The sequence below is a fragment of the Pan paniscus genome, chromosome 1 (genome assembly GCF_029289425.2).
Source record: "Pan paniscus chromosome 1, NHGRI_mPanPan1-v2.0_pri, whole genome shotgun sequence".
NCBI lineage: Eukaryota > Metazoa > Chordata > Mammalia > Primates > Hominidae > Pan > Pan paniscus.
Genome location: NC_073249.2, coordinates 81,525,357 through 81,540,577, shown reverse-complemented (window position 1 = coordinate 81,540,577; position 15,221 = coordinate 81,525,357). Strand labels below are relative to the sequence as shown.

General features: G+C 45.1%; 1 protein-coding gene across 5 annotated transcripts in view; it reads left to right on the top strand.

Annotated features, from left to right (window-relative positions):
* The first annotated feature begins 349 nt into the window (after positions 1 to 349).
* SFT2D2 (SFT2 domain containing 2) overlaps positions 350 to 15,221 on the top strand; it is an 88,503-nt gene continuing 73,631 nt past the window's right edge. For 2 of the 5 annotated variants that reach the window (XM_014342011.5, XM_003824611.5), the window contains exons 1-7: positions 350 to 564; positions 5,977 to 6,063; positions 6,297 to 6,382; positions 9,562 to 9,643; positions 11,050 to 11,085; positions 11,173 to 11,231; positions 13,592 to 13,621. In XM_014342011.5, the coding sequence (XP_014197497.4) occupies positions 502 to 564; positions 5,977 to 6,063; positions 6,297 to 6,382; positions 9,562 to 9,643; positions 11,050 to 11,085; positions 11,173 to 11,231; positions 13,592 to 13,621 (443 nt within the window). In that variant the 5' untranslated portion in view covers positions 350 to 501. Of the gene's footprint in view, positions 565 to 5,312; positions 6,064 to 6,296; positions 6,383 to 9,561; positions 9,644 to 11,049; positions 11,086 to 11,172; positions 11,232 to 13,591; positions 13,622 to 15,221 lie in introns of those variants that run through there. The other 3 variants (XM_063604101.1, XM_034939893.3, XM_055111938.3) reach the window with 3 other exon arrangements.

Below are 15,221 nucleotides of genomic sequence, written 5' to 3'. Positions count from 1 at the left end.
CCAGGCATGCCCCACCACACCAGACTAAGGCCTTGAGTGATTAAAAAGAAAATCTTTTCCTGCGTAGGCACGATCGCAATATGGATGAACCACAGCCTTTGTTCCCGTCTGCACAAGGCTTCTTCCCCCTCTTTGTGTCTCCGGAACCTTGCACGTGGTAGGTGCTCGGCATTCGTTGACTGGATCAAGTAGGGCGAGGGAGCGCGGCCCGTTCCGGTTTGAAACTGCTCCGGACGCCGAATTAGTGTTTGGCAGCGCCTCAGGTGGTCTTCAATCCCAGCCCCTCCGGCCCGACCCGCCCCCCGGGACCAAAACAAGCGGAGGCGGGCGCGGGCGCGCGGGGCATGCCGGGAGCCCCCAGGTGGGCAGGTGCCTGGGCGGGGCGCGCCGCGGTTGGCGCCCGGGCGGCGGGGCGGCTGCCTAGCACCCGGAAGAGCCGTCAACTTAGCGAGCGCAACAGGCTGCCGCTGAGGAGCTGGAGCTGGTGGGGACTGGGTCGCAATGGACAAGCTGAAGAAGGTGCTGAGCGGGCAGGACACGGAGGACCGGAGCGGCCTGTCCGAGGTGAGTGAGCCCGCGGCCGTCGGCCCCCTCTCGCCGCGCTCCCGCCCTGCGTCCCCTGCCCGGGCCTGGGAAGCCTGCGGGGACTCCCTGGAGTTTCTGGACGGTAGCTCTGCCCCTTCTCCTCCTCTTCTTCTGCAGGGCTCCGCGAAGAGGTCTGGCACTACACGGGGCAGTGGCCGCGGCGTCCTTTTCTGCCCCGCGCCCCTTCAGCCCATCCTCCCTGACAAGGGGGCGGCGCAGGAGGAAATCCCCGGACTGAGCTGCGAGTGGGAGGGCGGGCGACTGGGCTGTCGGCCCCGGCCCCACCGGCCGGGGAATGCGCTTTAGGGCCGGGTAGGGCTGGGGGCCCCGAGGTCCTGGCGGAAGGAGCCTTTGCTGGGTGGGTCGGGGCCCCAGACCCGGACTGGGGTGTTGGGGTGGCGGTCCCTACCTCGCGACGGGGCTGGTGGCCGCGCCCCGAGCTCTGCCTTGGTTTTCTGTCCGGTTTAGGTTGTAGGGTGTGACACTCCCACCCGTCCCTGTACACATTGCTTTGTGATTGGGGGTGAGAAACTGCCCCCATCCCATGAGGGCAGGGACCACATCTTGTGTCTCTGTCGACACTGCCCACAACTAGACTCTAGACACCCAGCGCCTCAGGAGACTGCCTGCGTGTTGGTGTGTTTTATTAGAAAAGCTTTTTTTTCTTTTTTTCTGAGACAGAGTCTCACTCTGTCGCCCAGGCTGGAGTGCAGTGGCGCGATCTTGGCTCACTGCAGCCTCTGCCTCCTGGGTTCAAGCGATTCTCCCACCTCAGCCTCCCAAGTAGCTGGGATTACAGACACCCGCCATCAAACCCGGCTAATTTTTGTATTTTTACTAGAGACGAGGTTTCACCATCTTGGCCAGGCTGGTCTCGAACTCCTGACCTCAAGTGATCCGCCCACCTCTGCCTCCCAAAGTGCTGGGATTACAGGCATGAGCCACCGCGCCCGGCCTATTAGAAAAGTTTTGATCGTGCTGAAACCTGGCCACTAATGTCCTATGTTGTAGAACCACACAGAATGCTGCATTTCTATTTAGGGTGCTTTTAGCTTTTGTTTTCCTTTTTGGATGACAAAATAACGTTTCTCTTCGCTTTTTGGTGTATTCTTTAGCCTCCGTTCCCCATCTGTGAAATGAGGATGTTAAGATGATATGGCCAACTGGAAACTAATCAGTGTTTCTTCTGGTTTCTCAGCAAGTTCTTCTTTCTCAGCAAGCTGCTTTCACCCACGTTTGTGGTTGCTGATTTTATTCGGTTTTGTTTTGTGTGATACTGGGACTTAGCATGACATCTCCGAATGTAAGATTGCTCTCTGAATCTTCACCTTGAGGGAGTAATTCTATGGGATCGAATGTTGGAGTCACTGAAATTTAACTTTTTGATATTTCAAAACAAGTTGGTGGGTTCTTTTTAATTTGTTGCCTTTATTAATTGGTCAAGGCTCAGAGTAATTTCACGGGTTCTTTTTTCTTGATTTCTAGCCTCTATTATGAATCTCAAGTGGAACCTCAGACCGGGCCTAAGAAAGGTCTGACTCATAGGTAGCTGACCCTCGTTATTTAAAGCTTTATTTCCATAGACTGTCAACAAGCCTTTATGAACAATTGGTGCTTAAGAGGCAGACACTTTCTCTCCCTGCAGACTCCTGAGGGGTGGAGTGTTGACAGTGGGATGATGCAGATATTATTGTCTCGAAAATCATCACGAAGCAGTGGGCTGACCCTCAACAGTGGACGACTAGTAAAGTTTGCAAACATAAATGCTGAGCTTGTTTTTAACCTAAAATGGTGAACGTCTGTGTTGGATACTGTGAGAAGGGCTTTAATGTGTTATGCTGAGGCATCTGTTGGATCTAATTTAAAAAGAATAGGTGCTTCGTTCTTGTTTTAAAATACTTTGGTCAGTTGGTCAGTTTCCTCTTTCTGAGTGAGATTTCTGTTTATAACATCATTGTATGGCACTTCCAGAGTCTTGAATTCCTAGGAAATGTTTTGTTGCCGACTAACTTCATCTTCCAGGCTGTTTCAGCTTAGTGTTTACTGATTAGGTCAGAGCCTCCTTTAAAATATTGGTACTGATTTGATTGTCTCATATTTTTCATGGTTTGGGGGCTGGTAGAACTGGAGGATTCTGTGGGGAAATTGCTATTTTGTGTGGTAAGTTGAATTAGGCGCTCTTAAAACCTCTTTAAGAGGTCACTAGAAGAGAGTGCTTTTTAAAACCTTTATTCCTTTAATGCAAACCATAAAGGTGTGACTAGTTCTATTTCTCCTACCTCTCCTAGGTAGTTATAAAATTTGCATGGCAGTATCTAATTATAGCCTCACGATGAATTTTGTGATTGATACCTCATCTTCATAAATACACCTTAAGTCTTTAGTTTCAATGGACTTCTTTCTGAAAGTATAGGTTTTATGTTTTTTATAAAGGATTCTGGGGACAAGAAAGGTATGAATAGTATCTAATTTTAAAGTGTGGAAATGAAGCAGTATTTCTTTCTTACCTTCTTCTGGTTACCAATCCTGTTTTTCTGAACAATTCTTAGTATTATTCTTGGCAAGAGCCCCTCTTCTCTCCACATCACAGAGTGAAAGGGACCTTTGTGAATAACTGCCAGTCAGACTGCCTGTGAGCGCATTGCCTACAAATTCCATCCAGGTACCATTTTAGCTACTCTAATTTCCAAAAACAATATGCTAGCACAGCTTCCAGCAGTCATGAATTTACAGACATTTTATGAGTTTGTTTTCATAATTTGGCAAAAAGAAGTGTTTTGCTTTCACTGAGTCCAGTTATGAGAAGTGGAACAACAGCTTCCTCCTTCCCTGACCAAGTGTGAATGTAAAAGAACTTGCAACCACATGTAATGGAAAAATACAGTGGTGAAATATGCCCCCCACCCCTTCCATTTTGGCAAAGAGAGTAACATTTGGATGGATTCAGCTTGAGAGACTTGGATATAGAGTATCACTTTCCTTTCTGAAGGTAGAAACCAGAAACACATTCTTGGCTGAACTGCTTCCTATTGTGGTTATTTTGATTTGTGTGAGGGCTGGAATCTCACTGAGACAGAGCGGAGTCTCGCTCTGTCGCCCAGGCTGGAGTGCAGTGGCTCGATCTCGGCTCACTGCAGGCTCCGCCTCCCGGGTTCAGGCCATTCTCTGGAATCTCACTGTTCTGTTGAGGTTATTTAGCAATCTAGATGTCAAAGCCAATTCAAATTTCATTCTTAACCTTATGGTTTATCCTCTTCAAGTAGAAAGGTTGAATCTTTTAAAATTATCCATGTTGATGCCATGTGGTGCTCAGGGAACCATCCAGTCCAATCTTACTACCACTTTTCTTGCTGCTGACAAGCCAGTCCAATCCTACTACCATGCTTCTTCCTGTGAACAAGCCAGGCCAATCCTACTACCGCTCTTCTTCCTACAGACAAGCCATGCCAATCCCACTACCACTCTTCTTTCTGTGAACAAGCCAGGCCAATCCTACTACCACTCTTCTTCCTACGAACAAGCCAGGCCAATCCTACTACCGCTCTTTTCTTCCCACCTGCAGCTAGTTCTTTTCTCACCTTGGCAAGGTAAGTTCTTTGGTTTTTGCATGACTAGGAAGAGTGGTAGCTTCTCATTTTATTCTGTCCTTGGCGAGAGCTTAAATGCTTTAGTCCAAAGTAGCCTGACTAGATTGTCTGGGGCCTTGTAAAGCCTGCTACCAGAGCATCATCACATGGCTCATTTTGGAGTCCAAGGGGGTTTGGGAAACCAGAGTCCTCCAGGAGAGGTTTACCTCAGCGTAAAACCAGGTGGCTCATCTGTCAGATCTTAACACTGGGCCCTTGCTGTCTGTTATCATCCCTAATTTGTGCCTTCTGTGCAGGGTCATGAGCCCAGTTCCATATATATGAATGTATAACCTGACCTAAATACCTTTCTCCTGAGTGGAGAGTAAGGTAGTCTTTGGCAATACGTGCCACACCTGAGGGGAGCCTCTCATCCTTCTTTTCAAGCTTCTGGTTTGACGGGAACTCTGGAGACAGGGTTGAAAACAGATCCCTGAGCTGGGGGTAGTCAAGGCTGACGGAGTTGCCAGTCTAATGACTCTTGACTTTCTGCCACTACCTACCTTCTTCCATCAGCTGGGTGGAAATATAGTAGGCAACTTTGACCACATTGCTAGATGGAGACTATGCTGGCCATACAAGGTGAGCCCTGTGTGAATATACATGGCCTAGCTGCCCTGTGTGGTGTTGGTCTCTTACGGCAGCTGTCTTTGTCCAGCTTGGAACAACTGTTCCCACTTGCATCAGGTGGACAGACTGGTAGGGTCACCAGTGCAAAAACTTTGATGTCATTTTTTTCCGAGACAGAGTTACACTCTTGTTGCCCAGGCTGGAGTACAATGTATGATCTCGGCTCACTGCAACCTCCACCTCCCAGGTTCAAGCAATTCTCCTGCCTCAGCCTTCCAAGTAGCAGGGATTACAGGCAGGCACCACCACACCTGGCTAATTTTTTGTATTTTTAGTAGAGACAAGGTTTCGCCATGTTGGTCAGGCTGGTCTCGAACTCCTGACCTCAGGTGATGCGCCCACCTTGGCCTCCCGAGGTGCTGGGATTACAGGCATAAGCCACTGTGCCTGGCTGTTGTCATTTTTGACATGGGAAAAGAACCACTGGGAGCTACTCACAGGCTCTCCTGTTTCAGTAGTGTTTTTGGAACTCCTGGCTTCCCCTGAACTTTGCTCCAGGGAGGGATTAATCATGATGGCAAAGACTCAGGATGAATAGGACAGTAATTAATTAACCAGGATCTGTCTCCCACTTGGATGAGTTGGCTGATGCCAGCATCCTGTAAGTACAATATCTGAACCAAGAGTGAATAATGTGGGTGAGAGTTGATGTAGGAGACGATGACCAGTGGAGCAGCTGCTTGAGTGCCGTCCCCTCATCTTTTCCTTATTTCCTGGGACCCTGCCTGGTGGAGGATCCCAGGTGGACTTGTGAGTCCCTGGTGGACGCATGCCTTTCCAGGTGTGGTATTCATCCTGCCTGGGTTGTAGGAAGGCTCTGGGCTACTCTAGGATTGGCTGTCTTGCCTTCCTGTTCGTGAAATGGGTTGTGCTTGAGGCAAGGAGTTTCTACCTCTGAAGATGTTCAGCTGGAGGCACAGCTGTCAGCTGCTAGAGAGGAGATTCATGTCTGCATAATAACTTTACAGCTCTGATAAAGTCTGGATTTGATGACTTACATCGCCTGAGTGTGTAGGATTCTGTGCTCCTTGCCTTCCCTAATACAACTTAACTTAACACTTCTAGATTTAGTTATGTGCTTGCTTTGTTTTTAGTAAATGTGTGTGTATATGTATTTTTTTTTTTTCAATTTTAGGTTGTTGAGGCATCTTCATTAAGCTGGGGTACCAGGATAAAAGGCTTCATTGCGTGTTTTGCTATAGGAATTCTCTGCTCACTGCTGGTAAGATTTCCCTTCCTCCTCTGTCTTTTCCTTCTACCTGTCTTTGCTATATATTCCCCCTTTTGTCCACCTCCTTTCCCCTTTTGCCCTTCACTAAAATGCATGGATGAGAGGAGAGGGGAATAAGGGAGGTGGGGAGGGAAACGGACTCCTCAGGGCTTCCTCTGGGAGCTCTGCTTGTGTGGCCGGGTGGGCGGGTTGCTCATGCGCAAACACTGTACTTTAAATTCCAGGGTACTGTTCTGCTGTGGGTGCCCAGGAAGGGACTACACCTCTTCGCAGTGTTTTATACCTTTGGTAATATCGCATCAATTGGGAGGTAACTGTTTTTTAAAAGTCCAATTTTAGCCAATCATTAGATGGGAAAATGGATGTTGGTTGCCCTTGAGGGAGGTGAAAGAGGAGGCTCCAGTAGTTGTAAGGGATTTGGAGAGAAATAGTTAGAATATCTCACATTCATATCTTATTATTTGAAAACATTTTATATCTTAGTTTGAAACACGTGGGAGAAAGCAGCAAATGTTTTGCCATTGTGATTTTACATGTACAGAAACTGCGACACAAAGCAGTTCAGTGATTTCTCCAGGGTTTACAACCCAGTCCTCCTGCTTGCTGTATTCTTACTGCTGTCAGAGATTGAGTTGATGGTTTTCAAAGGGCTCATCACTCCAGTGGCCATAAGGGAAACTGGGTTTTATTTAGTGTCAGACCTTCCCAGACCTGAGTAGCAGCTCATGTGGGCAGGGCATCTGAGCGCTTCCTGGAGGTGGGCAGCCCATTCTGCATGTTGTGGATGCACACATTTTCCAGGTCAAGCTCATTCACACTGATGCTTCAGTCACACTGGTGCCAACAACTCCACCCTCTCCAACTGGGAGCACTGGCCTGGCCTCTACCTGAATGACCTGCAGGAACCTGAACTCAGTCATCTTGTTTCCCCCTTTTCCCTTCCCTTGTGTCTCTGTAAATGGCTTCAGAGTCCTGGGGGTCCAAGTCTCCCCTCCATGATTCCTCACCAGGGCTTGATGTAACCCTGTCTTACTGGCTCCTTCCTCTTTGTCCCCATGGCTGTTTGTGCTTCACTGACTGACTTGCATGCTCAATGGGTAAGCATTGATCACACTCTGTGCTGGGCTCAGAGGATACAAAGACAAGTCCAGTTTGGTTCCTGCCAGGCAGACAGACATATAACTCATGATATAACAAGATATGGAAAGAGATTCTCAAGGGGGGGCAGCTGACACGACCTGAGTCAGGGAGGGCTTCCTAGAGAAGGTGATATCTGAGCTGGCCTTAGCTTTGGCCTGTTATCACCCTTACCTGAGCAAGATGCATCTGCTTGGTCTCTCTGTCTCCTCCATTGCCCCTCTCAAGGCCATTTTCCACTGAGCTGTAGAGCCATTCATTTATAGCCCTGCTTAGCCCCCTCAAGTGGCCCTCTGTTTTGTCTGTACAAATGAAGTCCAAATTCCTCAGCACAAATACAGTCAAGCCTCTTTGAGATCTGGCTTCACCGTTGTCCCATTCCCTATCCAGTGTGCTTCCAGCCAGGCTGAACTTCTTGCATTTCCCAAAATGCCGTTGTGCCCTTGTTAGGTTGTTTTCTGTGCCTGGAATGCTGCCCTGTCTGTACCTCCCCTGGTTTGGTAGATACTTGCTCATTTGTTAAGACCTGGCTCAAAAGCTACCTCTTCTATGAAGCTTTTCCTAATTACCTCCTCCTCTCCAGAATTGATGACCTCTTCCTTTGGACTCTCAGTATCACATCTATATTTATGTGCCAGTGCAGGTAGCATTTTATTACACTGACTTGTTAGATCTGTAAGCCACTTGATAAGGGCTGCACGTGTATCTTGTCCCCAGTTGTACCCAAACTTAGCTCTGTGTCTGGCTGGAAATGGGGGATGTTAATTAAATGATTGATTGCATGATTCTGGCTACCTGTGTAAAGCTTAATTTATTAGTGCTTATGACAGTAAAATGCTGACCCTTAGAGATGTCTCTTGTTGCCTCTAAAGCTTTCTCCAATACTAACTTTGGGTGGGGGGGTGTTTTGGGCAGACAGTGTAAGTTACATTGTATAGTCTAGACTGAGCATAAATATATGGGTGTGTTGCTTAGTCCAGAAGAGCTCTTTAGCAAATCCCTATGGGCTGGATTCTTCATAGACTGTGTAGGGAAATAATAAAGGGAGCAAATTGTTATTTTCAGGGTATTTGGGAGTTTGTGTCTTTGCCTGTAGTCTGTTATGGTTTTGTGTATATGCTATGTTTAATTTTTAGGACCAGCCTTGACTGTTGCTTCTTATTCGGTGTAGGTTAAAGAAGTGTTCTCTTAGTTGGGACACTTGAGAGTGAAGCCTTGCAACTTAATGGCACTTCAAAGAGAGGAAGACTTATTGGCCGGGTGTGGTGGCTCATGCCAAGTTGATGTGTTCGACATGACAGTCTGCTTCATTTGTGATTACTCTTGCTAGCCATCTCTCAAGTTCATTCATACAGAAAGCATGCTGGGGGCCAGGCGCAGTGGCTCACGCCTATAATTCCAGCACTTTGGGAGGCCGAGTTGGGCAGATCACGAGGTCAAGAGATCGAGACTATCCTGGCCAACATGGTGAAACTCTGTCTCTACTAAAAATACAAAAATTAGCTGGGTGTGGTGGCGTGTGCCTGTAGTCCCAGCTACTTGGGAGGCTGAGGCAGGAGAATCACTTGAACCCAGGAGGTGGAGGTTGCAGTGAGCCGAGATTGCATCACTGCACTCCAGCCTGGCAACAGAGCGAGACTCCATGTCAAAAAAAAAAAAAACAAAAAAACCCCAGCATGCTGGGGCTGTCTTTTTAGAGCTTTGGAATCCAATAGCTATAGAGTCAAATGGTAGCTGTGTGATTTTCTCGTCTCTAAAATAAGTGTAATACATAACTCACAAAGTTGTTGAGGAGAAGAAATGAGGTAATATATGTAATATCTGGCATTTAGCAAACATTCAACAAATAACCCATGATGATATCATCATCATTAGAATTATTCCCTGAAGATTATGAAAGAAAATGAAATGCTCTACTTTTTAACATAAGCTACCTAAGCCTGTAAGGTATGGTTTTTCTTTAAACTTCCTGAGCCTTGTTTGTTTCCATGAGTAGGTATTGTCAGGGAGGCAAGGTAACACCTCTCAAGGAGAAGGCTTATCCAACCTAGTGGTATGATACGATTCTACAGTAACACCCACATGCATTTACAGCCTGGGTCTATCATTCCCTAGTTGGGTGGCCTTGGATAAAGTAACTCTGTGGGCTTTGGTGTGGTAATTGTTCCTACTTTATAGGTTGGTTGTTGATGGATTAAATGAGAATAATGCACAAAAGGCCCTTCAGCACAGTCAGAATGAGAGCTTTTCAAATGTTAGCTACTATTGCCACAGGAAATCTTGGGGAGGCGACTCAGTATGCCTAGTGCAGTTCTGTTCTGAACGGCTTGTGTGCGTGTGTTTGCCTTTTAGTACCATCTTCCTCATGGGACCAGTGAAACAGCTGAAGCGAATGTTTGAGCCTACTCGTTTGATTGCAACTATCATGGTGCTGGTAAGGTCTGCTTTTTAGCTGGACTTCTCAAATGGGAGTTTTTATTTCTATTGTATAGGATTTTTTTCTTTTTAAATCTAAAGACCTCTTCTCTTTTTCCGTTCAGCTTGACTTATTACCCTATTCCTATAACCATGTGGCAGAAGGGAACACTCTAAGTAATACTACGATCCCCTCCTCCCCTACTTTGTGTTTCAGTGGGTGTCAAGGTGCTACCAGTTCTGAAAAGCACCTCTAGAGGGCATTGCTTGTCAGATGAGCCACAGTGGTGTGGTGGTAGTAAGGGAGCTCAGACACCTTCCTGGTGACTGTGGAAGCCACACACAGGCAGGGCTTAGAGGGAATAGCTCAGAAACACAGGACTCATTCTCTAGGGTGGGTGTCCTGTCTTATAGAATGGCCTCTTCATTCCTCATTATCTGACTTGGGGACTTATTACTGTTTTTCATCAGTCTCCCCAAAGTGGGAGTGGCCTCCTTATGGCCTGTCATCCTTGTACCCTGCTCTGACAACAATGTCTTTAGCTTTGTTGTATCTTCCTGTTCCATTGACCCTAAATGCCTCTCATTTTTGGCCTATTTTCTTCCCTGTGGTTGTCAAAATCATTCCAGACCTACATTCTCTGGACTTTTATAGCTATTGCAACATTTGGAACTTGAAGAACATACTTTTATTTTTAGTTTCATTTATATAATCTCATTTGTTCAAATAGGTGAGTTATCAAAAGCTGTGACCACATTTGCTATTTATTTTGTGTCCTTTTAGAGTATTGGGCACAATGCTGGACACAGAGAATATTTAGGACATATTTGAGTAGTTATTGTTATAGAAGGATGGCGAGGAAAGGCATGGCTGACTGCTCTAGCACCAGTTGTCCTTGGCCAGCCTCAGATGCCCACGGCCTGGACAAGTCTCTTGCAGAAAGAGCTTTCTAAGAATGGCCTTAGGGAAAGTGTTAGGTGATAGGTACACAAGTAACTGGCATACTGACTGTGAGATTGGTATCTCAGGTTAACCTTTGTCCTCACATGTGCTTTCTGCTGCAGAGACTAGCATTTGGTAGGAGTTAAAATAGAAAGATTTGTGTTAAGCTTACTTTAGTGCATTTGAATGAAAAGATGGATGGACGGATGAATGGGTGGTCCTGAAATGTGATTTGTTTGCTGGGCAGAGGTTCTGGGAAAACTTGAAAGTAAAAGAACATCTTATCTATGTGAATCTTTATTGGCTAGTTTGATTTCATGGAGATTTTTAACTATTCTGCCAAATATGGGTGCTCAGGTGGGTTAACTGCTTTGAGGTGAAGGATGCATAAGTTTTGTGCATTTGTGAAGAATAACAAGTTTTGAGTTTTTTTTTTCCTGCCATGTTATTGTCATTAATTAATGTTTCCTTTCTCCCTTTAGTTGTGTTTTGCACTTACCCTGTGTTCTGCCTTTTGGGTAAATGTATATTTTAATTTTTCTTAACCATTTTGGCTTTTGCCCCTTGTCTCACACTCTCCTATAACCATATTATTATTTTTCCAGTGGCATAACAAGGGACTTGCACTTATCTTCTGCATTTTGCAGTCTTTGGCATTGACGTGGTAAGTAACCTTTTAAACAATCCCCTCCCACATAGCCCACTGAATAATGTAGCCAAAGGAGATAAAACTCACATATTGTGGGTGGGAGAATTAAGAAAACACAGAAGCTGTTTAATTTAAGGATTCGTAATGATGAAAGTGAAGTCAGGCTCCAGAGCAAATGCCTATCAACCCAGCCCACTGCCAATAGATGGCATTAGTGGTCTTGAGTGGTCACAGGAGACTCCTTGTTTGCCTGCTGTGGCATTTTTGCTGAACTAATGGTTGATTTTTGAGATGTTACAAATATTATTAAGCCACTCATGTCCGGTAAGTGCAAGGACAACAAAAGTATTATAAGGGATGTTAAAAAGGCTTGTGAGTCCAATAGAGGTTAACAAAAAAGGAAAGTGGTAAGAAAAATAATGAATGTTACATTTCTGATAGAATGAATCATTTAACAGAAGGACAAAGAGTGAACTGTCAGCAGGAGATGAGGAACAGTCACTGACGAAATGGAAAAATGTGTGTCTGTGGGCTGTAGGATCAGCGTATGTGCTCAGAGGCTTGTTGGCTTTTGGTAATTCAGCTGAAGAGTAGGAAATTGTAACTCCAGAGCCAAGTATAGTAAAAGGGCCGCTGGAGACATTTTAGGAAACCATGAATGGGGCTGTAGGTTCATGGTCCTTTCAAGCCTATACGACCTCAGAGTGAGAGGGGTGGTGGCATAGTTGGAATCTGTAGGTTCCAAGACATTTCTGTAGTTCTTTCAAAGTTTATCAAGGGATGGTATCTGCCAGAACAGTTTCAGTATAGATGTGACTCACCTATTTTTGAAAAAAATGTTTGCTACAGTGTAAAGAAAGGAGGATTGTGGACATTTTAAAGTTCTGAAGAATTGGTTAACTCCTATTTGGTAGAAATGAATCTTGAGACTGTAAGCTTAACTCCCATCCCTCCCTTTAGCAATTTTGGACTTTTGAATAAATATAGTTACAAATTGCCTTTTGGAATTTACTGTGTTGACAAGTAATTGAGCTTCTGTACATGTTAAGTATAAGATATGGAGAAGGATGCTGGTGTTTGTGTTTATGTGTGTGTGTGTGTATGTTTTTTTTTTTTAAATGACATGCACATTTGAGTGGTAGACTGTTTATATTTTGATTTTTCTTCTAGGGCAGAAATTGGTACCCATATACACACACCTTGCTTTGCTTATAGACTGATTTTGAATCCAGTTTCAGAGGTTCAGCATTCATATGGGTCCAGCTGAATGGTGATATTCCCTTCAACACTCATGTGTTCCGACTGTGCTTGCTTTTCTAAGGGCTAACTTACAGTCTGCCTGACACACAGTGCCTGGTTCTTTAGCATTATGGAGCCTGTTCCTTGTATATGGTTTCCTTCTAAGTGACAGGGCTGAGCTAACTGGAATTTACCAAGATACCTTTGGACGTACTACATTTTCACTCATAGAGTAGTTGGTAGCATTTTTTTCTTCTTCTTCTTTATTCTCTTTTCTCTTCTTTTAAAATTAATAGGAGCAGAGCAGAAAATTTATCCCAATTAGGTAGAAGTTAAATTCTGTTTAGAATTTATAAAATGTTAGGAGTTCAACTGTGCCAGGTATGGGTGGCTCACACTGTAATGCCAAGACTTTGGGAGGCTGAGGTGGGAGGATTGCTTGAAGCCAGGAGTTTGAGACTAGCCTGGACAGTGTAGCAAGACCGGGTCTCTGCAAAAAAACAAACAAACAAACAAAAAAAACATTAAAAAATTAGCCGGGCATGGTGGCACATACTTGTAGTCCCAGCAATTCTGGAGGCTGAGGCAGGGGGATTGCTTGAGCTTCCTAGACTTGAGCCTAGAAATTCAAGGCTGCAGTGAGCTATGATTGAGCCACTGTATTCCAGCAGCCTAGGTGACGAGCACGACCCTGTCTCAAAAAAAAAAAAAAAAAAAATAAATAAATAAAGGAGGGGGGTGCGGTTCAACTGTTCTGGGTTTTATTTGATATTTTTTCAGAATAGAGTTTCTGTGCCATCTGGGTATTTGAAATCTGACTGTTTAAGGTGATTGCTGCTAGCTCAAGGTTATAGCAGTACTGCATTGAGGCTGAGGTCATACGGGTTATCTCCACATGAACCTTTTGCCCTTCTTCTGTGGCTGCCTATCTGTACATGGCCATAGTGTGTGTGTTTGGGTACACATGCATGCACATGCGTGGGCCTTTGTGTGCACATGCTCATCCCCCAGGCTGAGTATGGGAGAGGGTCTGGATAAATCACTGCAGGTATTCTTACAGCTCAGAAGCCCATTCTGCTGGATAATCTGCTACTCCCTTCATCTCATTTGACCCTTTGTTTTGTTTTTCATTATAGGTACAGCCTTTCCTTCATACCATTTGCAAGGTAAGACTGTGTATTTGGAAATAATGATTTCTGTCATTTTAATTCAGAGTCTGCTTTCAGAGAGTATAGCCTATTTTATTTATCTTTACTGAAGTCTTTTGAGTCAAGTAGACAAATACTATACATCTCATTTATAGATAAGTAAGTTAAAGGTCACCCCACCACCCACTCTAATTATACAACTAATGATGGATATTTACCCAGGTACACTGATTTACAATGCTGTGAACATTCTACTCTTATATATGGTGCATATATGCACATTATTACTCTTTTAACCCGTAGCTTTGAGTAGGGGTTTTTTTTTTTTTTTATAAAGGTGAATGTCATTTCATATCACTGAGTAAGATATGGAGGGATCTCAATTCGTGCTTCTTGCAGTATCCCACTGCTGGGAAGGTTTCACAAGAGTTTATAAAGGGAGAGTAAGCAGTACCAGGGCTTCCTAATTAGCAGTGTGACCTCGAGCAGCTCTCTTGACCCCTCTGGCCTCAAAGCATCGATAAGTAGGCTGAGTTGGTCTAGATCATCTCCAGAGGCCTCTTTTAGCTCTGAAATTCTAATACTCCATACCTCTTTAAGCACTTTCAGTGACGGACCTCTCAAAATTAGCCGTATGATCTTTGCCTCTGACTTTGTTCTAATGCAACTATTTAACTTCTGTTCTTTTTTTTTTTTATCATTACCTGTTAATTAAAAACAAGCTTTTTAAAAAAACTGTACTGGGCCAGGTGCAGTGGCTCACGCCTGTAATCCCAGCACTTTGGGAGGCCGAGGCGGGCGGATCACGCTGTCAGGAGATCGAGACCATCCTGGCTAACACAGTGAAACCCCGTCTCTACTGAAAATACAAAAAATTAGCTGGGCGTGGTGGCGGCGCCTGTAGTCGAAGCTACTCGGGAGGCTGAGGCAGGAGAATGGCGTGAACCCAGGAGGCGGAGCTTGCAGTGAGCCGAGATGGCGCCACTGCACTCCAGCCTGGGCGACAGAGCGAGACTCTGTCTCAAAAAAAAAAAAAAAAAGTACTGAGGAAATGAAAAATTATGCATGACTTGGGAAGGAGGAAGAGCAATCTTATGTCTTAACAAATTCCAAGACTGTTGCTGACAGTGATTTGAAAGTATTGAGGAGTGATTGATTGGATGCGAAGTTAAGCCTTTCAAGTGAAAGGCAGCTGAGTGGCTTTGTTGATAGATTCTAGGAGGGTAACAGTTATGAAATACTCCATGCAGACCTGGCTGGTTTTGGGGCCTGGTGGCTTGTCTGAGAAGAATATGGGCAGGGATGTCCTGGGAAGCTAGATTTTTATGTGAAGTAAGCCAGAGTTCATCATTACTGAGGATCCAATGAGATATTGATCAACCTGCCAACATATGAATATTTTTTGGTCCCTGAACCAGCTACATAGTTTTCAGGGCCCAGTGCAAAATAAAAATGTGAGCTTCTTGTTCAAAAATCATAGGCCAGGCACGGTAGCTCAGCCTATAATCCCAGCACTTTGGGAGGCTGAGGTGTGCGGATCACGAGGTCAGGAGTTCGAGACCAGCTTGACCAACATGGTGAAATCCTGTCTTTACTAAAAATACCAAAATTAACCGAG